This window comes from Cololabis saira, chromosome 17, assembly GCF_033807715.1.
Source record: "Cololabis saira isolate AMF1-May2022 chromosome 17, fColSai1.1, whole genome shotgun sequence".
Taxonomy (NCBI): domain Eukaryota; kingdom Metazoa; phylum Chordata; class Actinopteri; order Beloniformes; family Belonidae; genus Cololabis; species Cololabis saira.
In genome coordinates, this window is record NC_084603.1 from 41,805,434 (window position 1) to 41,829,077 (window position 23,644).

At 44.1% G+C, this 23,644-nt stretch overlaps 1 protein-coding gene across 2 annotated transcripts in view; it reads right to left on the reverse strand.

Moving 5' to 3' along the window:
* Positions 1-1,980: 1,980 nt before the first annotated feature.
* The window catches only part of shtn1 (shootin 1), an 89,557-nt gene continuing 67,893 nt past the window's right edge, over positions 1,981-23,644 (reverse strand). The window contains exons 10-16 of one of the 2 annotated variants that reach the window (XM_061744899.1): positions 21,546-21,699; positions 19,824-19,941; positions 18,725-18,807; positions 13,452-13,555; positions 5,415-5,465; positions 3,806-3,926; positions 1,981-2,763 (exon numbers count right to left, since the gene is read on the reverse strand). In XM_061744899.1, coding sequence (XP_061600883.1) covers positions 2,759-2,763; positions 3,806-3,926; positions 5,415-5,465; positions 13,452-13,555; positions 18,725-18,807; positions 19,824-19,941; positions 21,546-21,699 — 636 coding nt within the window. In that variant the 3' untranslated portion in view covers positions 1,981-2,758. The remainder of the gene's footprint in view (positions 2,764-3,805; positions 3,927-5,414; positions 5,466-13,451; positions 13,556-18,724; positions 18,808-19,823; positions 19,942-21,545; positions 21,700-23,644) is intronic. The other variant, XM_061744900.1, reaches the window with a different exon arrangement.

A 23,644-nucleotide genomic window follows, 5' to 3' on the forward strand; every position in this document is an offset into this window, starting at 1 on the left:
CTTATAGTTAATATGTGAGAAAAAAGAGGGAGAGGAAAAAAATATTTCTTTTTAAATCCACTGAATCCACCATTGTTCAGGCCCTGAGGAGGTTGACCACAAAAAAACAAACTAAGCAGGTGAGCAAAATTTGTTGGGTTTAGATCCTAGATTTCAAGTGTCCCCAAGGTGTATCTTTGGCCCTCAGCAGGAGGGCCCCCCCTTATGATCCAGGTCCTGGTCCAGGTTTCTTCCCTCCTAAAGGGGAGTTTTTCTTGCCACTGTTTGGCTTAAGATTTTTCTCCCGCTAGGGGAGTTTTTACCTGCCCTTGTTTATGTAATAATTGCTCAGGAGTTTATGTTCATGTTCTGGATCTCTGGAAAGCGTCTAGAGACAACTTTTGTTGCATTAGACGCTATATAAATAAAATTGAATTGAATTGAATTGAATCTCTTTTAACCTACTGGATCACTATGGTAACTGGTAGTGTCACTATGCATACAGGATTTTTATTTCGCAACAAACAATGCTTTACTACTGAGGCTAGAAAGAAACTTATTCAAGCTACATTTTTAAGCATTATTGACTATGGTGACATAATATAAATGCATGCTGCCTCCTCCTTGCTAAAGAAGCTGGACAGTGTTTACCTGCTTCCCTGCACTTCATTACCAATGCCAAATGGCTTACTCACCATTGTGTACTTTATCAAAGTGTAGGATGGACCTCCCTCTATTTACGGAGGAAAACACACATGTACATCTCCATATATAAGACCATCTTGGGTAAGCTTCCTCCTTACCTTTGTAGTCTCATTTGTTGAGCCCGGGGGTCGGCAACCCGCGGCTCTAGAGCCGCATGCGGCTCTAGAGCCGCCCTAGAGGCTCCCTGGAGATTTTTCAAAAATGTTTGACCTTTTTTTTCCTTTTTTTCTTTTTTTCTCTTTTTTTCCCTTTTTTTCTCTTTTTTTCCCTTTTTTTCTCTTTTTTTCTTCTTTTTCCTTTTTTCTTTTTTTTTCTTCTTTTTTCCCTTTTTTTCTCTTTTTTTCTTTCTTTTTCCTTTCCTTTTTAATCTCGACATTTCGACTTTTTTCTCGACATTTCGACTTTTTTCTCGACACTTCAACTTTTTTCTCGAAATTTTGACTTTTTTCTCGACATTTCGACTTTTTCTCGACATTTCGACTTTTTCTCGACATTTCGACTTTTTTCTCGAAATTGTACTTCAATACGGTTTGCAATATTTCAGTTGATTTGTAATGAATCCAGAATGGATGACATTTTTGCATTACAGAAAACTTTTCATTTTTCTCGACATTTCGACTTTTTTCTCGACATTTCAACTTTTTTCTCGAAATTTTGACTTTTTTCTCGACATTTCGACTTTTTCTCGACATTTCGACTTTTTTCTCGAAATTGTACTTCAACATTAATCTCCACATTTCGACTTTTTTCCCGAAATTTTGACTTTTTTCTCAACATTTCGACTTTTTTCGCGACATTTCGACTTTTTTCTCGACATTTCAACTTTTTTCTCAAAATTTTGATTTTTTTCTCGACATTTCGACTTTTTTCTCGACATTTCACCTTTCGCCATTTGCTTGCTTGCTTCATTCTGAGTCTTTTAATTTTTTGCGGCTCCAGACAAATTAGTTTTTTGTGTTTTTGGTCCAATATGGCTCTTTCAACATTTTGGGTTGCCGACCCCTGGTCGAGCTTCTAGCAGCTACAATACCAGATAAATACCAATACCAAATAAAATAAAAAATACCTGTCAAGTTTTGGATTTAAAAATACGGGAAATTTTCCGCCAACCGAGGTTCAGTAGCTTACATTATAAGACAGATTTATGAGAAATGTAAAATAACTACCTGTCAACCACTTCCAAACTACAATTATGTGCTCAGAATCTGATAGTTCTACCTTTGCTGACACTGAAATGCTGTGGACATTCCTATGTATGTCATTTCTATAATAGAGCCTAAATAAAAACACAAAAAGTGAATTAAAGCACATTTATTGATTTTTAATATTTTCAGTTTATAGACACATTGATTGTCTTGACTGACATCGGTCCTTCCCCGTAAGAGACACTAAAAACGCACTTACAAATCTAACTGAGCCTCATCCTGCTCCTCTTTGGGAAAATAAATTCCGTTTTCCATTTTTAGAGATATTTACACAAAGTCTTTGCTTTTTGGGGGCAGAAATGTCTTCTATCTCGTTACATCCATCCATCTCTCTGATTTGTTGTTCTGAGTTTGTTCCTGTTGTGGCCGCTAACCTGCAGTTCTCGCAAGGTTACAATTGACAATTCAGTTTTGCTGTTTAAAAATTATATTATAAAACGGGAAATTTACGGGGAAAATACTAATACTGGAGGACGGCGGGAAAGAGGGGTACAATACGGTAGTTTCCCAGCCAAAACGGGAGGCTTGAGAAGAGCTACCTCAGGGCTGCATATCCACCACACTTTGTCCCAAAAAGCAATAATAATGGAGCCTTTAAGAAAAAAGAGCCGATTGTGCCATGAAACAGCAGTTTGGGGTTCATAACTCAGATTTTTACCAGAATCAAACAGCTTTGTGTTAACTCAAACATAAGAGCTGAGCTTTCCTTTTACAGAAGTACATGGAGGCTAACTGTAATACTGAGCCCTCACAGGTGGTTAAATACAGGCGGAAGGGCTGAGGATGAATTCTGAACGTCCAGTTCTGTCAGCTGTACCCAGTCTGTGCCCTGGACGCCGGGAGAGGCAGGATCGGCCCGGTGGCTCCAGTCACACTGTGGAATGGAAAAAAGGATGGAAACGTGCACAAAGAAACAATCCGACTCCACCACTCACTCAGGCTTCAGCAGGTGAGGAGGTACATTTTTTCAGATCTGTAACTGATGGACAATCTGACAACACGAACACGACCTCCGTTGCCGGAGTAACCAGCCATGTTGTAAAGATGCATGAATAAGTGCAGTACATACCAAATATTTAAAAAAATATTGAAGAACAAGATGCTTATTAAGTATGATCGTATTGTATGAGTGTTTATGTAAGTGTCAAAACTTAAATGATAGGTGATGATAGGATGATAGGTTTATACAGGTTAAACAGTATATTGAACGTTTTCAATATACATGACTGTCTCAGAAAATTAGAATATTGTGATAAAGTCCTTTATTTTCTGTAGTGCAATTAAAAAAAACAAAGATGTCACATTCTGGATTCATTACAAATCACCTGAAATATTTCCTTTTATTATTTTAATATTGCTGATTATGGTTTACAGTTTAGGATTAAGATTCCCAGAATATACAATTTTTTTAGATAGGATATTTGAGTTTTCTTAAGCTGTAAGTCATGATCAGCAATATTAAAATAATAAAAGGTTTGCAATATTTCAGTTGATTTGTAATGAATCCAGAATGTATGACATTTTTGCATTACAGAAAATAAAGGACTTTATCACAATATTCTAATTTTCAGAGACAGTCCTGTACAACAAGTATATGAAATATTTTTCTTTTAATTGGTTTACTGCTCTGTTTTGGTATACGTAGGAGCTGACAGGAATTGATTATAAAAGGGTAATAAGCTAAGCTTCAGCCTACACCTTTTCAGTCTTGTTTTGTTTATATATTCTGGTCTGATGCAACGTTAGCATTAACTTCATGTTTATTTGTTGTTTTCTTTTCTTTCATTTCTTTTGTATTTGAATTTTTAATTTGGAAATGACCGAAATAAACAATCAATCAGTTAATCAATAAGCGATGATGAAGGCAGATGCTGTGTGTCCTGCAGGAGGTTTACGGTGAGGTGGGAGGAACTCACTGGTGCCGTGCTGGGACTCCAGGACGTCTCTCCGTCTCAGCAGGACCCGCTGCAGCTCCTCATCGCGCTGTGATGAAGGTGACACCGGCTTGGATCGAGGAGAGGTTTTATTGAACTTGTCCTGGACAGGTGAACACACACACGTGGAAACATGCTCAGGAAAGTGCTGCAAGTTACAAGTTCCCAGAGATGAATATTCTTCCATTCCTGTCTGATCGTATTGGAGCTGCTCAACAGTCAGGCCCTTAAATCTTCCACTGTTTCATTTCATTTCATTTCATTTTTATTTATTCCGATCATGGAAATATGCAAACAAAAAAAACAAACAAGTAAAACGACAACACAATCAAACGCATATTCCATAACCAGAAAGGAGCAGGAAGAAGAAAATCTTATTCTACCTGCCCCTCCCTCAAAACTACATTGAACAATAATAACAGATGGTCTGCACAATTACTTAGTTAATATCACAAAGAAAGAAAAACAAAAAAATCAAAGATAGATTGTCTGTCTCCATACGCATATATTATACATTTTAACTATTTCATCCATACATTGCTATTTTTTTCCTCTTTACATTTTTTTAAAACTGAAAGATGTTTATACAGCCCTTTAAATCATAATGTAATGAATTCCATAACTTAATTCCAACAACAGAAACACTCATCTGCTTTAAAGTTGTTCGGGCAAATAGATGTTTAAAATTAAATTTCCTACGACTATCTTCATTATTCTAACTGAAAGTAAACATGTATTGTAAGTTTTCTGATAATAATTTACATTTAGCTGTTACATGATTGTGAGTGTCTGTAACTTAACTAAATCATGGAGTTTCAGTTAATCTTGATTCAATAAATAATCTGTTTGTGTTCTCTGTAATGCGTATTGTTCACTTCATGATGCACCATTATGTTTTTATGTGAGAGATCCTGAGAGACACGCCGTCCCTGAAGAGCCGACTGAGCCACGGCCTCCACATGTCCGAGTGGCGAGTGTGAGGATCTGGAGATTAGAGGACTAGTACAGATTGAAGTTGGCCTGTGGCCCATGTTTACTTCAGGCTGATTCTGCTTTGCTCAATGATCTTTTTCTACCAATCTCGTTGTAATCCTTTTTAAAACCACTTATTTTTCCAACCTTTTGTTGCCCGTGTACCAACTTTTCAGAGACGTGTCATCGAATTCAACATTCTGTTTCTTTCACAATTGACAAAATGTCTCCTTAGATGTGTTTTTCTATGTTCTATTGTTAATAAAAAAATGAGTTTATGAGATTTGCTAATTCTGCTGTTATTGACATTATACACAGCAACGTTTTCAAGAATCAGGGCTGCACTTTAAAAAACCTTTCTTCATTTAGGATTTATTTATGTTTTGAACATTTAACAAGAACATCATTTAAATGTTGCTTATCTAAAGTTGGATAAGCTTTACATTTTTGTAAAGTCCTTTCTCTCATGGTTATATATTCTGCAGTCTTCCCAAATGTGGGTTTAATTTTATAATCCGACTTGGAGCCATCTGTGAACAGAAGATAAAAGTCTCCCCAGAAGAAAATGGAAGAACAGTAAAAGTTCAAATAGTAAAACATGACTTGTAAGTCCCATTACCATGATTCCTTTAAGTCCCTGAATGGCAGAATTAGAGGGCAGCCTCTCCATCTGATAAAAGGAAAATAGGAGGAGAAAATGGATTTGGTAAATAAACAGCAGTCTGACACATTATACTTATTTTCCCTCAATCAGCACTTAAAGGATAAACTGCACCTCTCACCACAAAGATGTGACATCGTATTCAAGCGTGAAGATGTATGCTTTCTACAAGAAGCAAATGTGTTAACACATAATCATTTCGAGTCATGTCAATTTTTCCATCCTCATTATTCATAATTACCTCGTAGAGCAGGCCCTAATGCTATCTAATTTGGCAGAGTTGTTGAGGCGGAGGAGCGAGCAGACTAAAAGATGTCTTGACCATATGTCATGTTTTATCAAAACAAAAAGCTCTTAGATAATCCCACACACTGATGGATTTAAAAGCACTGAACAATATACTCCCAACAATGAGCACAAATCTCACTCAGGCCTCGGCACACTTGAAGTCTGCTGCTGGTGGTTCACTTCAGTGGTTTTAGCAGCTGAAAATGTGGTTTGTGTCACGAGCGTACATCCATTTGTTGTGAGGAGAGTGGAAAGGACCCGAGCGCAGGAGACTGAGAGGCGGCAGGAGTACAAACAAAAAGAACTTTATTTAACAAAAAGCACTGCAATCCAAAATATATGGAAAGGGGTTCACTACTGAAATATAGAAACCTAAAAAAACAGCAATGTAGAAAACATAACTGACCGGCAGCAACCCAAAGACAAGATGGGATATACTTACAGGGCTAACGAGACCCAGGTCCACATGGTCAGACAGGACCGGACAAGAGAAGAAAACAGGCAAAAGCAAACAAACTAAACTAATCAACAGCAAAACCATAAAACCACAACGTCGTTATCCATCCAACCTAAAGTCCAGACACCCACTTTCAGTTCTGGCTGTACGCCGGGTACGCCGGGTACGCTGGGTACGCTTGGTAGGCCGGGTACGCCGGGAATGCTGGGTAAACCAGGTACACCGGGTATGCTGGGTACGCCAGATAACCCGGCATACCCGGTGTACCGGGTGTACCCAGCATTCCCGGTGTACCCGGCATACCCGGTATACCCGGTATACCCGGTGTACCCGGTGTACCCGGCCCGGGTATACCGGGTACGCCGGGTACACCGGGTACGCCAGACTCTCTCAGGCGCTGAAACTGCCCAACACTGGCGTTGCCAATGAAAGGAGATGTCCACTCTCCTCCTGCCACTCCACAGCCGCAGGACTGACACTCAGTGAGGGAAACTCATACGCGCTGTCCTCCGTCCATTGGTCAGCAACCGCACTGTTCCTGGCAAATGTCCTCAGCTGTGCAGACATTGATTCCCAGACTTCCTCCACCAACCTCCTCAGCACTCTGAAGGACCGAATACCAGTAATTTCACAGAGTACATTTAGTGATGTTTTAGCGAGGTGACCCAGTTTGTTGATGCCAGCCTCAACAAACGTACTTCTCAGTGTAGCTGAGGAAAATGTGGTGACATTGAGAAAGTCATTATAAAACAGCGGCTCCTCAAAGAGCCACATCCCTGGCCTGGGGTCAGGAGTCCGTGTGACCTTCAACGTCTGCCAGGCATCAACCACTGATCTGTAGAAAGGTGTCAGTCCAGTCAGGTCAACCTCAGAGAGCTTTAAAAGAAAGAGCTGTTTGTCCAACCCAAGCCGACCAGCTTTTCTGAGGAGCAGCCGAGCAGGAGCCAACCAACAGTGACCACAGCCATACAGCAACCTCTGCGCTGTCTGCAATCTGAAAGCCGCAGTCCTGGATTGAATGTCCACCAGTCCATGTCCTCCCTCTGCCACAGGGAGATACAGAGCCGACGCCTTCAGCCAGTGTTGACCAGTCCAAAAGAAGTCCTCCAAACGTTGTTGCATCTCCCTCACAAGACCCGGAGGTGGTACCAAAGCAAGCAGTCTGTGCCACAGAGATGAGGCAACCAGGTTATTGATGTATGACAGATAGGGTAGCAACCATTTCCAGTGAGGCAACCTGGCTTCAACCTTCTCCAGCACCCCCACCCAGTTCTGCTTTTGAAAGTCCTCCTTTCCCAAATACACTCCTAGAATCTTCAAACCATTATTTCCCCACTGAAGGTTCCCTGGAAGACCAGGAGTACTCCCCAAGCTCCACTGACCTGCCAAGCAAGCTTCACTCTTACCCCAATTTACCCTAGCGGAAGAAGCTTTCTCATACAATGCCAAACTGTCCTCTAGTATTTGTACATCTCTCCGGGTCCCCGTACAATCACAGTAATGTCATCAGCGTATGCTGATAAAACAAGCGGACGTCCCGGAAGCAGAGCAAGACCCTTTAGTCCACTCCTCAACCTGCATAGAAAGGGTTCTATAGCAAGGCTATAAAGCAGCCCTGAAATGGGGCAGCTCTGCCTAATCCCCCGTCTGACTGGCACAGGACAGCTTAAACCTCCCCTACCTTTGCCACACACCATGCATCCTCGTACAATAATTTAACCCAGGACGGAAGCACCTCCCCAACACCAAAAGCCTGCAAAGTCGAAAAAAGAACAAATGATCTACACGATCAAACGCTTTCTCTTGGTCAATAGAAATAAAACCTACCTTAACATTGTACACATTACAAATATCAAATACGTCTCTTATTAAAAATACATTGTCAATGATAGATCTGCCAGGAACACAATATGATTGATCTGGCCGAATTAACAATTCAATAAAATCTTTCAATCTGTTCGATAAAACCTTAGACAGAATCTTGTAATCTGTACATAAAAGTGCCACTGGCCTCCAGTTCTTCAGAAGGATTAAGTCCCCTTTCTTAGGTAGTAAAGAGAGCGCTGCGCGCCTGGAGGACGCCTGCAGGACCCCTTTCTTAAAGGACTCGAGAAACATCGAGAATGTCCTGTCCTAAAACACTCCAAAAGTGTTTCGATGGTAAACCGTCCATTCCTGGAGACTTGCCCGATGCCATCTGACCCACGGCAGAAGTCAGCTCCGCCAGAGAGATATCTGCGTTTAAGATCTCTTGGTCTTCTGGACTCAGCCGAGGAAGCCCCTGTAAAAGCCCTGCCGTAGACTCTGCATCACAGCCATCAGCCCTGAACAAGTCCGTGTAGAAGTTCACCGTATGTTGCTTCATCTCGGCCAGATCTGTGGTCAACTTTCCATCAGGACAGCAGATTTCTCCAGGTTAAAAAAGAAGGCAGTTGGTGCATCCATGTCTTGGAGTCTGGTTAACCTAGCTATAACCAAAGCTCCCTTAGCTTTCTCTTGCAGAAAAATATTTAGTTCCTGCCTTTTAGAATGTAAAAGATCACTATTTTGGTGATCTGGTTGCGAGACAGAGACATTTCCCAGGTCCCTTATCTCTTCCTCCAGTTTCTGCACGGCTCTCCTGATGCTGACAGTGAATTTGGAAGCATATTGTTGACAGAACACCCTGATCTGGGCTTTCCCTACCTCCCACCACTGAATAAGAGAGGTAAAATCATTCCTCCTAGACCTCCAGTAAAACCAAAACAGCTTAAAATTGTCACTAAAAGTTTTATCGTGTAGCATCTTAACATTAAAATGCCAAAAGGACTTTGGTTTTCCAGTAGGAGATAAAACAGTTCCATTGTAAGAAGGTGATGGTCTGTAAAAGCCACAGGGATTATTTGACAGTTGCCAACTCTAGCATTAAACCAACCATATAAATAAAAACTATCTAATCTAGCTGCACTTTCTCTGCCATCTGATAACTTGACCCACGTATACTGTCTGTCTGAAGGGTGTTTTATCCTCCAAACATCTATCAGATCAGATTCCTTTAAAACATGGGATAAAACAGAGGCCGATTGAAAATGTGGCTCCTCCCCCGTCCTGTCAAGAGAGGCCTCTGTACAGCAATTCCAATCTCCACCTAGTTCAATACATTCACTGGAATCAATATTTCTTTAAATATATTTTTTATCCCCAATTTCTTCCCATTTTATTACCCAGTGGAATCAATATTTCTTAACTTTTCTTTTAATATTTTAAAAAACCTTTCACGGTCAGTGCCCTGATTTGGAGCATAAACATTTACAAAGAAGAACTTTAATTCCTCAATTTCAGCCCTGACCATCAGGACTCTTCCGTTCACCATTTCCACACTGGATATGATATTCACATTCAGATTAGGAGAAAATAAAATAGCAACTCCCGCACTTAAAGTTATTCTATGCAACTTCCTAGAGCTAGCAATAATTTTGAAAGAGGCACCTCTAAGCCCCCCCCATTCGGTCCGAATGATACGGATTGGTCCAGGTCCAGGAAGGGAAAGAACCAATCAGATGCCTTCATTTTAAACCACGCTCCCCCCGCCCTGTCCCATGCGCGCAGTCGCTTCCAGCCGCTGCAGCAGCTCCTGCAGCAGCAGCAGCCCACGGGGACACAAAGCTGTATGGGATCCCGAGCTGCTGGGACCCCATGCGTGGGGATGTAGGCGTCTCCATCACGGCGAGAGCGGAGAGCGCCGGTGCACGGCACGGCACCGCAGCGGCTGGCGGAGCGCTGCGCCAGCCGGGGACGCGGCGGGAGCACACACACACACACGTAGCCACAGCTACGCCGTAGGGTACGCCGTAGGCTACGGCGTAGACGCCGTAGATGCCGTAGGGTACGCCGTAGGCTATGGTGTAGCCGTGGCTTTAGAGCCTGCAGCACCGCAGCGCTGCCGTGCTCCGGCGCTCTCCAGGATGGAGACGCCGGTGGGCACGATGCATGTTTGGGTGGGCACAGCCCCCCCCTGCCCCCCCTAAAACCGGCCTCTCTTACAGGTGAATGAGACATGGGGTAGTTTTGCTGTAAATGTGCTGTCCAAAATGTTTAATAATCGTATGCGCGTTCATGTTTGTGGGGGCGTCGCTTTGGACGGAGCGCTCGTGGGTGGGGGCGGGGGGGGCGGGGCTTAGAGGAAGCGCCACTTTCAAATCTTGCTAGCTCTAGGAAGTTGCATAGAATAACTTTAAGTACTCCCCTCCTTGAACCGCCACCTTACTGTGGTGGAGGGGTTTGTGTGCCCGAGTGATCCTAGGAGCTATGTTGTCGGGGGCACTTTCGCCCCTGGTAGGGACTCCCATGGCAAACAGGTCCTGGGTGACGGGCCAGACTAAGAGCGGTTCACCCCTCCTTGAACCGCCACCTTACTGTGGTGGAGGGGTTTGTGTGCCCGAGTGATCCTAGGAGCTATGTTGTCGGGGGCACTTTCGCCCCTGGTAGGGACTCCCATGGCAAACAGGTCCTGGGTGACGGGCCAGACTAAGAGTGGTTCACAAGCCTACCATGAGAAGAATGCAAGCAAGGACCGATGTACTGGACCGTCGTGGTGAAGAAGGAGCTGAGTCGAAAGGCGAAGCTCTCGATTTACCGGTCAATCTACGCCCCTACCCTCACCTATGGTCATGAACTTTGGGTAGTGACCGAAAGGACAAGATCGCGGATACAAGCGGCCGAGATGAGTTTCCTCCGCAGGGTGGCTGGACGCTCCCTTAGAGATGAGTTTCCTCTGCAGGGTGGCTGGACGCTCCCTTAGAGATAGGGTGAGGAGTTCGGTCACCCGGGAGGAGCTCAGAGTCGAGCCGCTGCTCCTTCACATTGAGAGGAGTCAGCTGAGGTGGCTTGGGCATCTGTACCGGATGCCTCCTGGACGCCTCCCTAGGGAGGTGTTCCAGGCATGTCCCACCGGGAGGAGACCCCGGGGAAGACCCAGGACACGCTGGAGACACTATGTCTCTCGGCTGGCCTGGGAACGCCTCGGACTCCCCCCGGAAGAGCTGGAGGAAGTGTCTGGGGTGAGGGAAGTCTGGGCATCTCTGTTGAGGCTGCTGCCCCCGTGATCCGGTAACGGATAAAGCGGGAGAAGATGAGTGAGTGAGTGAGAACTTTAAGTACATCCCATGGCTCAGGATATACTGTCCTTCCCACCATAACCCCCAGTCTATTTCATTAACATTGTCACTGTGTGTTTCTTGAAGAAAAACCACATCTAACCTTTTCTGTTCTATTACTTATTTTGTTAAAGCTCTTTTTTGTACATCCCTCCTTCCTTTCATATTTAATGAGGCTACGCTTAACTCCTGCATTTGTGTAGAGGAGAGGCAGACCAGTAATAGACAGAACAGAAAAAAACAGACAAGACGAAGCACCCAGTGTTGTTTTGTTTTTGATGTTTTTATTTAGATTTTTTCATTCTTTTTGCCAATCTAGATTTAGACCCTTTCAAACTTTTCCTGAGACCAGTGACGTGTTTTTTGAGACGATACCGTTTCTTGTCATCCAGCATGTCCAAACCAACAACTCTCTGAAGTCTTGTAACTGACTGGATGAACTTCTCCACATCGGGAAAATACTCTTTGACATTCACCTTTTTTCCAAAAGTCTCATCCAGAAACTCGTTAATCTCTTCCAAAGAGTACAGATCTACCTCCTGAGACACACTACTGTCTGCAACCGACACACTATCCGAGTTCGAGTCATATTCCATATCGGTCAATTCCCGACCACCATCAGTCTCCATCACCTGCTTCTCTGATGCACCGTCCACTCTGACCCGCGTCACCTCACTTTCCTGCACAGACAAACACTCCACATCTTGCTCTGAATTCCCCATGTCATCTTCTATCTGCCATGGCCCAACCATGGGTTCACCCTCCACTTCCTCACTGGAAGATCATTTTTTGCAGGACCACTAAACCCCGCAGCTCCACACACACAGTCATCAGCACCAGCAGCCTCTGCAGCTCCACACACAGAAACACCAGTAGGAGGAGCTTCGGCCAGTGTCCGCTGTCCACTGTTCTCCTCTTCCACAGCGCTCACAGAAGCAGCTTCAGCCCCGCCATTCACCCCCCCCCCCCCTCATTCAGAATCAGAAAAGGGTTTATTGCCAAGTTTGTTAAACACACACAAGGAATTTGTTGTGGTGATTGGTGCAATACAATACAAATATAAAAGCAAATATATAAGAGAGAAAAAGTATAAACAGAATTGCACATATGAGGTTTTTAAAGTGCCGGATATGAGTCTGTACAAAAGTGACTTAGGATGTGCGTTAATGTAACGCATAAGGTCAGGATTGGAATCTTTACGTTAATGTAACGTAGAGTGGGATGTGGGGACAGTCCGTGGTAGACGATGGAGAAGGGGGTCCGGGGCCTTGTTGATGAGGACAGCTGCAGACGGGAAAAAACTTTTTTTGTGGCGTGAGGTTTTGGTCCTGATGGACCGCAGCCTACTGCCAGAGGGAAGAGTCTGGAACAGTTTGTGTCCGGGGTGGGAGGGATCTGCTGCAATCTTTCCTGCACCTTCAGGGTCCTGGAGGCTGCAGGTCCTGGAGACTGGACTCCTCAGAGCTGCACTGGGGGTCAAAATGAAGCCATCCAGACGTTACTGAGGTTTTTAGGGCCAAAAAGAAAGTCCTTGGTTCTGACTGAATAAAAAAGTAGACATCATTTCAGCATTTCTGTGTCTACAAGAGAGGTTTTAACACTTTTCTTAGGTTTCATTCACATAACAATGGAAATCTGTTGATAGAATGAACAGATTTAGTCCAAGTCTAAAACCTGTGGAGCACCGTACCCTCCTGGAGAAGGAGCGAAGGCACATCATTTACTGATGATTTAATTCAGCTTTCTGCCGAATGGTGACGTGATCCGTGTTGTAACAGGACCAGCTCAGGAGCAGTAAGAGTCACGGATAACTTTAAAACTGAAGCAGTTTAAATCCAGACGGGGAGAGTTCCAAGAGAAAATTGTTCTAAGGACAGATTGTTTTCCTTCAAACAGGTAGGAGATGAGAGGAAGGACAGATATAGAAGAGGACACAAAAGGTAAAAGATTCTTCAACACAGACTGTTGGTATCAGGTTCATCTTTTTTCATCTTTGTTCATTGTGATAATGAGTGTTTAAATCAGGTCTTTCATCATTTTTCTCAAGCAATAGCATGAGACATTAGAGTTGTCCTGACTGAGGGACAACACACATCTTATTTATCAAAAGTCAACCTGTCTCCTGGTCCGGTGAGGTGACTCCTTGACAGGTCGAAGCTGAATTCCTTTCTTTATCCTTTGCATCATTTCCTCCACCGCCTGATGTCTGACGTCTCCTTCTGGCGATGACAAATGCAAACAAGTGTGTGAGTCAGACTTCACCAACAAACGCAAAACGTCCCTCTTCTTTTTGATCCGACGAGCAGCCTTATCCCACATTTGCACATTGAATCAAAGAGTTTTAATAACACGTGTGGAAACATTTGTTGGTACCTTTTGAAGCATTATAGGGAAAAGACCCCCACAGGTCACTGAAATACCTGAGATTGACTAATCAAATCTGATATTGCTTTTGATTTGTAATTCAGTGGAATCATAAGTGATCATTAATCATGAGTGACACATTAAACCAAAGTGTGTCCTGTGGTCAACATTCCAGGTGGATCCAGTCTGTATATTTTAAGGGTTAAAAGCTGTCTGTCTGCATTTGCTGTCGTGGTGTGTCATGCCTTTGAGTTGATGTCACAGTTTTGGTATTTGGTTCCTATTTTATTTTGAAACCTGTCTCTTTGTGTTTGAGTTATGTCTTGACTTCCGTTGTTTCCATCTGGCCTGATCTTGTGCACCTGTGTCTCGTCAACCCTTCTGTGTATATCTGGTCTTGTCTTTCCCTTGCTCCCTGCTGTTCCGTACTGTTTCGTCCCTCCATGTTTCAGGTCAGGCTTTTGGATTTTGTCATGTTCATGTTCTGGTTTCTTTGCAATCCTGCTAAGGAGGGCTTTTCTTTGTTTGAAATAAAACAAGTTTTTTGGAACTCCTGCCTCCTGGTCTCCTGCATCTGGGTCCTATCCACCACATCCTTGACAGAACGGACCAGCCAGCATGGACCCAGCAGGAGAAAGTTTTGCCTTCTGGCATATGTGAGGTGGAACCAACAATCCCAGGTTGGCAAGAGGAAGAGGATTTCCCCTTCTGAGGAACACGCCTGGTTTTTGCCGGGCCCAAGAGCGTGCAGGCCCAATACAGGCAAAAAATGTGATGATGACGTTAGCAGCGGCGACAAACCCCTCCTATCCCTTTTGCGGACGCACCTCACCATGTCCCCATTCCAGTGGTGTTCCAAGACTACATCACCATGTCCCCATTCCAGTGGTGGTTTTGGACGCACCTCACCATGTCCCCATTCCAGTGGTGGTCCCGGACGCACCTCACCTTGTCTCCATTCCAGTGGTGGTCCCGGACTACATCACCATGTCCCCATTCCAGTGGTGGTCCCGGACGCACCTCACCATGTCCCCATTCCAGTGGTGGTCCAGGACTACATCACCATGTCCCCATTCCAGTGGTGGTTTTGGACGCACCTCACCATGTCCCCATTCCAGTGGTGGTCCAGGACTACATCACCATATCCCCATTCCAGTGGTGGTCCCGGACGCACCTCACCATGTCCCCATTCCAGTGGTGGTCCAGGACTACATCACCATGTCCCCATTCCAGTGGTGGTTTTGGACACACCTCACCATGTCCCCATTCCAGTGGTGGGTTTGGACACACCTCACCATGTCCCCATTCCAGTGGTGGTCCAGGACTACATCACCATGTCCCCATTCCAGTGGTGGTTCTGGACGCACCTCACCATGTCCCCATTCCAGTGGTGGTCCAGGACTACATCACCATGTCCCCATTCCAGTGGTGGTCCCGGACGCACCTCACCATGTCCCCATTCCAGTGGTGGTCCAGGACTACATCACCATGTCCCCATTCCAGTGGTGGTCCAGGACTACATCACCATGTCCCCATTCCAGTGGTGGTATTGGACGCACCTCACCATGTCCCCATTCCAGTGGTGGTCCCGGACGCACCTCACCATGTCTCAATTCCAGTGGTGGTCCCGGACTACATCACCATGTCCCCATTCCAGTGGTGGTCCAGGACGCACCTCACCATATCCCCATTCCAAGCATGAAAGCAGTCGGTTGGCTCCCAGGAACGACTGATTCAGGTTTTATTGGACAAACTCCAGAGTCCTAGTCTTATTTATACTAAAATATTATACTTTTGAAGTTGGCATTAGTCATGAAACTTTAATAATCTTTATTTAAAGGCCAGTAATTTTGCAGTATGAAAAGTTGGGAGCCTTTGTCGCGTGTGAGGTTGTCTGAATCGTTCAAGAGCAACTCCCTGTCGAAGCGCACGGAATTCAGGATTCTTTTTCCCAAAAGGTCTTTCAAGGAGATGTTCACAATGATGCAAAGAAATGTGAATATTTAATTTTCTAACACAGAGCATTCAATGAAATATACAATTTTCATCACAATGATGTCTTTAAAATGTTTCACAAAAACTATTCTGCGCTAATGTCAGTGTCAAATTTTTTCCTTCAGTGCTTAAAAAGGGACTATTATTCAAGTGTCAGAGAGGAAGATCCTTGGATGACTCTTATTCAGACACATATGAAATTCCAACAGATACTGTGTGCGTCGTGTTCGAATCAGGCCTGACATATTCAATAATTTTTAACAAAATGAGGATGCAGTGAAACCTGTTCAGTCAACAGGGACATCCTACCTGCTCTAAGGAGTCAAGGCTTCTCCTTTATTTGCAGAAATGGAAGTATTTAACACAGAAGCCTCATATGTCAAAGATGCAGGCTTTTAATATGATGGTCTCATGAAGCGTTTGCTGTTTGTCCACGTCTGTTACTTTTAGATTGATGCCACGATTTAAGATGCCATGTTAAATACAAAATTAGGATCTGAGATTAGTTTTAACAGAAGCCCAGAGGAACGCAAGTCATTGTGGACAATTTCTTTTATCGCAAAGAAAAAATTAACGCAGAAAAGGAAATTGATTAATTTTGGAGGACAATAATTGTTTCTCTCTAACATCCGTGGCAAAACAGTAATTAAAAAAAGATGTTTGTTTTTTGCTTGCTGTTTTAGTGTTCCTCGTTTTCTTTCTGTCACGCACAGCTGGATACAAGCGGCTAAGATGAGTTTCCTCAGGGTGGCTGGACGCTCCCTTAGAGATGAGAAGCTCAGTCACCCGGGAGGAGCTCGGAGTCGAGCCGCTGCTCCTTCACATTGAGAGGAGTCAGCTGAGGTGGCTTGGGCATCTGTCTCAGATCCTCCTGGATGCCTCCCTAGGGAGGTGTTCCAGGCATGTCCCTCCTCCCTAGGGAGGTGTTCCAGGCATGTCCCTCCTCCCTAGGGAGGTGTTCCAGGCATGTCCCTCCTCCCTAAGGAGGTGTTCCAGGCATGTCCCTCCTCCCTAAGGAGGTGTTCCAGGCATGTCCCTCCTCCCTAGGGAGGTGTTCCAGGCATGTCCCTCCTCCCTAGAGAGGAGTTCCAGGCATGTCCCTCCTCCCTAGGGAGGTGTTCCAGGCATGTCCCTCCTCCCTAGTGAGGTGTTCCAGGCATGTCCCTCCTCCCCTAGGTAGGAGTTCTAGGCATGTCCCTCCTCCCTAAAGAGGTGTTCCTGGCATGTCCCACCTCCCTAGGGAGGTGTTCCAGGCATGTCCCTCCTCCCTAGGGAGTTATTCCAGGCATGTCCCTCCTCCCTAGGGAGGTGTTCCAGGAATGTCCCTCCTCCCTAGGGAGGTGTTCCAGGCATGTCCCTCCTCCCTAGGGAGGTATTCCAGGCATGTCCCTCCTCCCTAGAGAGGAGTTCCAGGCATGTCCCACCTCCCTAGGGAGGTGTTCCAGGCATGTCCCTCCTCCCTAGGCAGTTATTCCAGGCATGTCCCTCCTCCCTAGGGAGGTGTTCCAGGAATGTCCCTCCTCCCTAGGGAGGTGTTCCAGGCATGTCCCTCCTCCCTAGGGAGGTATTCCAGGCATGTCCCTCCTCCCTAGGGAGGTGTTCCAGGCATGTCCCTCCTCCCTAGAGAGGAGTTCCAGGCATGTCCCTCCTCCCTAGAGAGGAGTTCCAGGCATGTCCCTCCTCCCTAGGGAGGTGTTCCAGGCATGTCCCTCCTCCCTAGGGAGGTGTTCCAGCCATGTCCCTCCTCCCTAGTGAGGTGTTCCAGGCATGTCCCTCCTCCCTAGGTAGGAGTTCCAGGCATGTCCCTCCTCCCTAAAGAGGTGTTCCAGGCATGTCCCACCTCCCTAGGGAGATGTTCCAGGCATGTCCCCCACCGGAACTGGCTGTGGCTGCCGCCACCGTTGTTTCCCCTGGGGCTGAGAACCCCTGGGTCGCCTCAAGTCAGGCGTGTTCCCCAGTTGGAGGACTCCTCTTCCTTTACCTCGTGCCAACCAGAAATTGTGAGTTCTGCCTCCCGGTAAACGTATTGCCAAAAGGCAAAACTTTCTCCTGCTGGGTCCATGCTGGCTGGTCCGTTCTGTGAAGATGAGGTTGGAGTAGGACCCAGATACAGGAGACCAGAAGGCAGGAGTTCCCAAAGATAGTGATTTATCAGTCAAATCAAAACCAAAAGCGCTGCTGAACAGGATACAAAAACCAGGGCGTAAAACAAAAATCTAAAACTACAGAATCCTGAGCAGAAAACACAAGGGAACAAACATTACGGACCAGCAGGGAGCAAGGGAAAGACAAGACAAGATATACACAAGGGTTAACGAGACACAGGTGCAGACGATCAGGGCCGATGGGAAACAGGAAAGTCAACACCAGAACTCAAACACAAAGACACAGGCTTCAAAATAAAACAGGAAGTACCAAACCGTGACAGAAAGAAGATTTTCTGGGTCTCTTGGCAAGTTATTCAAAGTCTTTCAATTGTCAATCATAATTTTATTTCTTAACACTGAATTTATGGCCGAATCTTTTTTCTGGGCATATGTATTACACAAATCTGTTAGTTAACGTTAGCCAAGGCAGGCAACTAAAACCATTATTATCATGTCATTCACATGATAATTTATACTCTTAACTTTAACAGAGAAATGATGTGGCAAAATTACAAAAAAAGGCTATGTGAATTCTGGTGTCCCGGCTCTATACTGTGGCACAAACAGATGCAGGTCATTCAGTCCCACATTGCATTATGGGTCGTAGCATACGAGGGAGAGTGGACATTTTCCCGGAAGACTGCTTCTTGCATAGTGTTGATTGTGCAATTGTTTGAATATTGCATACTCTGGATTATAGTTTAGCGTGTGCACTAGTCGTGTCACTTTCTTACATCACATCAACATTTGGCTGCAGGTTAAACTCCACCCTGCCAACTAAGCTAGCAACAGTTCAAATGGCCTGGTTTAATCGTCTGACATAACATGTTGGCTGCTGCAGAGTTATGCACTGTGTACTACTTGCAGATGTCTCGTGTGTACCTGTTGTTTTGGCAGAGTCCTGGTCCACCAGTGGAATGTCATTACTGATGTCTTTTTTTTTTCGAATCATGGCTAACAGTGTGCTGTAGGAGGAGGCACAAACAAATCTGGAGTCAGTTGGTTGATATGGGATAGAAAGGAACAACAGTTACAGTTGAACACCTTGCAACATATAAGCACATAAGCGCGTGGTAGGATGTTTTTACCATACAGTCGTCATAATGTTTAGTAAACCTCTAGCTGGTGTTGGTAAAACCCTAGTTAGTGTAAACTCTAGTCTGTTAGAGTCAGTAGTCATAGTTGCAGCTATAGAACAAGACTATAAAAGCTAGTCTCAAACATAGCTTCGTGGTAGATATGCTGCTATAGACCTATGCTGCAGGGGGGACCGCCATGATCCGCTGGGCGGTGCCTCTCACCCTTCTTCTCCTCTCCTCCTCCCTTCCTCTCTTCTCCATTTCCATTTTTATTTATTATAAGTATCTCATAGCTATCATTTTTGTCCATCGCTCCTGTAGTTTCTTGTGCCGGCCCCCTTTTTTCTCTTTTGTGCATGTTTGCAGGCCGGAGCTTCGGGAGTTGCGCGCTGGCCTGCTGTCCCGTTACCCCCCCCCCCCCCCTCCCTCTGGTCATCCCGCTGCTGCTTCCACCTGCCTGCGCCCCCCCCCCTCTGGTCATCCCACTGCTGCTTCCACATGCTTGCTGTGCCTGCTGACGTCCAAAACCCCCCAGTCTGGCCTTCGGCAGGAGGGTCCCCCCTTATGATCCAGGTCCTGCTCAACGTTTCTTCCCTCCTAAAGGGGAGTTTTTCTTGCCACTGTTTGGCTTAAGGCTTTTCTCCCACTAGGGGAGTTTTTACCTGCCGTTGTTTATGTAATAATTGCTCGGGGGTTTATGTTCATGTTCTGGTCTCTGGAAAGCGTCTAGAGACAACATCTGTTGTATTAGACGCTATATAAATAAAATTGAATTGAATTGAATTGAATAATCACTTTTTGGTTGTTTGAGCAAGTAGCCTACATATGTAAGACGAATTACAAGAACAGAAAGCATATCTATAAGTGTTGAAGCATTCAGACTAAACTGAGGTTGGTCAAACCTGAGAGGGTTGGAAGCTGGAGCTGGAGCTGGTGGAGGTGGTGGCGGTGGTGGTGGGGGAGGTGCTGGACCTGGATGTGGGTTGATAGCAGCCTGAAGCTTCTTTTGGAGTTCCTCAACTGGCCAGTCGAAGACATTCAGACAGAAGACACACAGCCATGGTATAGATATTGACATGGTATATAGACAGCCATACTGCTGCAACTTCACTTTTTAAAAATTGTATATATGTTAATAAGAGCTGTCATTTGCCTATTTACTGTCAGTGAGCGAAAATAACCGAATCAAATTCCCTGTCTTGTTTGACCTGACTTGGCCGAATAAACATGATTCTATTTCTGATTCATAGACAAGTAGAGCTGCGTATCATCAGCATAGCAATGAAAGTGTATGCCGTGATTCTGGATTATACTTCCCAATGGCTGCATGTATAAACTGAACAAGATTGGCCCTAGCACTGAACCCTGCGGAACACCATAACAGACCTTTGACTGTTCTGAAGAAACCTCATGTACATGAACAAACTGGAATCTTTCAGATAGATATGAAACCAACGTAGAGCTGTCCCTTTAATCCCAACAACATGCTCTAACCTGTGCAGTAAAATGCCATGATCTATAGTGTCATGAGCAGAACTGAGGTCCAGTAGAACCAGTATGGACACTAATCCCTTATCTGAGGTCCAGTAGAACCAGTATGGACACTAATCCCTTATCTGAGGTCCAGTAGAACCAGTATGGATACTAATCCCTTATCTGAGGTCCAGTAGAACCAGTATGGACACTAATCTCTTATCTGAGGTCCAGTAGAACCAGTATGGACACTAATCCCTTATCTGAGGCCATAAGAAGGTCATTCGTGACTCGAACCAGTGCTGTCTCTGTGCTATGATGCATTCTGAACCCTGACTGAAAGACTTCAAACAGATCATTTCTATACAAATAGTCACATAGCTGGCTTGAAACTGCCTTTTCCAGAATTTTAGATACAAATGGAAGGTTAGAAATTGGTCTATAATTAGCTAAGGTGTCTGGGTCAAGAGAAGGTTTTTTAACTAAAGGTTTAATTACTGCAACTTTGAAAACCTGTGGTACATATCCTAAACTTAGGGATAGGTTAATTTGGTCTAGTATTGTCATGCCAATAAAAGAAAGAACATTTTTGAATAGTCGAGTCGGGATGGGGTCTAACATACATGTGGTTGACTTAGCTCTATTAACGAGTGAAGTCAGCTCAGGGAGGTCTATAGGATCAAAACAGTCTAGAGTCAAGTCAGAGCCTAGGGAAGTCGCTAAAGCTGAAGAAACACCTACAACCGGCTGGTTGATTTCTTCTCTAATTCTCATGATTTTACTGTTAAAGAAGCTCATAAAGTCCTCACTACTGAGAGCTGCAGGAATGCACGGCTCCACAGAGTTGTGACTCTTTGTCAGCCTGGCTACAGTGCTGAACAGAAAACGTGAGTTACTTTTGTTATCCTCTATCAACGATAAATAATAAGCTGTTCTGGCTTTGCAAATGTTTTTTTTTTTTACCCATGAAGTATGTGGGTGGCAGCATCATGATGCAGGGGTTCTACGTGGTTCTGATGTACTCCACAACATAGACAGCACAATTTCGAAAGAAGATTATGTTGAAACAACATTTCAAGACCACAAGGACAACAACACATTGGACATGTAGTCCAATGTGCACTGTAAACTCTGAAGTCTCAAATCCTCACCTGTGAACCGCAGGTCCTTGACCTCCTGCTCAGCCTTCGAGCATCTGATACTGCACTCCTTCCTCTCCATCTCCAGGAGCTCCAGCTTGTGCCGTAACGCTTTTAACTCCGTCTGAGCCTCACAGCTCCTGAACCTTTCCTCCATCTGCTTCATCTGAGGAAGAACCAACCAAAACACACTTACTGTCGGACAATATTGTGGATAATGTTATTTGTAGAACGAATGTTTATATCAGTTTAAATTACATCGGTCTATATGCAAATATTTACTGTTGATGTGCACTTACTGTAATATAGTACGGAGTATGACCTGCTGCTTTACTTGTTACCAGTACTCGAGTTGTAAAATTATAACAGGGGGGATGGTGGATTTGATCATATGGGGACAGATAATTTGTGCTGATTACAAATAATATAATATATTACAAATAATAGCAGTGACCAAAACACCTGCAGAAATACTGCAGGAATGACATAGCAGCAGTTAAATGCAGCCTTCTGTAAGCTTTAAATATCCACTGGGCTTACATCAAATACATCAAAACACAACAATAAAAAACACTTTTCTGAACTTATCAATATGACTCTGTCCTTCACAGGATAAGTAACATGGATCACTGCAAAAACTCACAATCTTAACAAGAATATTTGTATTATTTCTAGTTAAAATGCGTCATTTTAGTAAAAAAATCTCATTACACTTAAAACAAGACTCATCACTAGAAAAAACAACAATTTTCACTTGAAATAAGTAGAAAAATCTGCCAGTAGAACAAGATTTTTTTGCTTGTAATAAGAAGATAAATCTTGTCCCACTGGCAGATTTTCCTACATATTTCAAGTGAAAATGTACTTGAAACAGGTGAAAATGGTCAAATAAGTTATTTTTCTTGTGTTATTTTTCTGGTGATGACTCGAAATGTTGAAATAGCAGTAAAACCACATTCATTGATGAAATGACATAAGGGATGGAAAGGGGGGATGGCAGTTTTACAGGGGGGTGACTTGGACCGTTTTTATTTCAGGGGGGATACCATCCCCCCTCATCCCCCCTCAACTCCAGTATTGCTTGTTACTAAATATAAAGTCATTAAAGACCAAATATAAATTAGAAGAATGGAAGACAGATGCAGTTATATTCACAAAGTGGAAAGTGTTTTGTGTAAAAACAATAAAAACCATGTCGTTGTAGTAGGTCATGGTGTTACAGTTAATACAACCTCGGATGGACAAAAAATATTTTTACTGGACTGTTTTTTGTTTCTGTGTGACTTTATCAGTCTGTCATGGTTGAGGAGGAACCATGACATTCTTCTTTACAAAGTTGCTTCAGTTCACTGAGGTTTGTGGGCTCGTGCGTGGTGTTGTGCATGGTTGAGGTCTGGACTCAGACCTGTGTTTCTCAGTTCCAGTCCTCAGGCAGTCCTCACCCTGCATGTTTCAAGTTCTTCTTGAATCGAGTGTGTTAGTACAAGGAAACACCTAAGACATGCGGGGCAGAAGTGACTGAGGACTGGAAGTGAGAAACACTGGACTTTATCCAACAACTATTGTTACAGAAGTCTTGTAGTTTGTTCAGACGACGTTTTGCGAACCTCAGTTATGGTTCCATGTTCCTCTCCGACAAAAGAGCTTTTGTTTTGATCGTGCTTTTGTACAATCAATCTTGTTTCTTCTCTGCTTCTTCTCTGAGTTTTACACGGTCTGACTTTGAGGTAAATTTGCTGGGTATCTATTTCTGGGAAGTTTCCTGGATGTTATGTGCATGTTGAACATTTGTTATAGGTTTCATAACCTTTACTCGATTGATTCCTTCTCTAAGACCTTGGATTATGTTTTTCTATGTCCACTTGACACCTGCATTTAAAGAGGTCTGCTGACCATTGAATCATTGACTGATGACGAGCAGCATCTGACTGAAACTAGACCTCTCAAATCCCTGGGAAACAGTACAGGGATGATTAAGATCTTTTACATTAAACAAATTATATCTTGATGTTGTTGTATTTCTGAAGTTATATTTGCCAGTAGACCCACTACAATCAGGTGATTTCTTTTATGTTTTTACACACGCACGCACGCACGCACGCACGCACGCA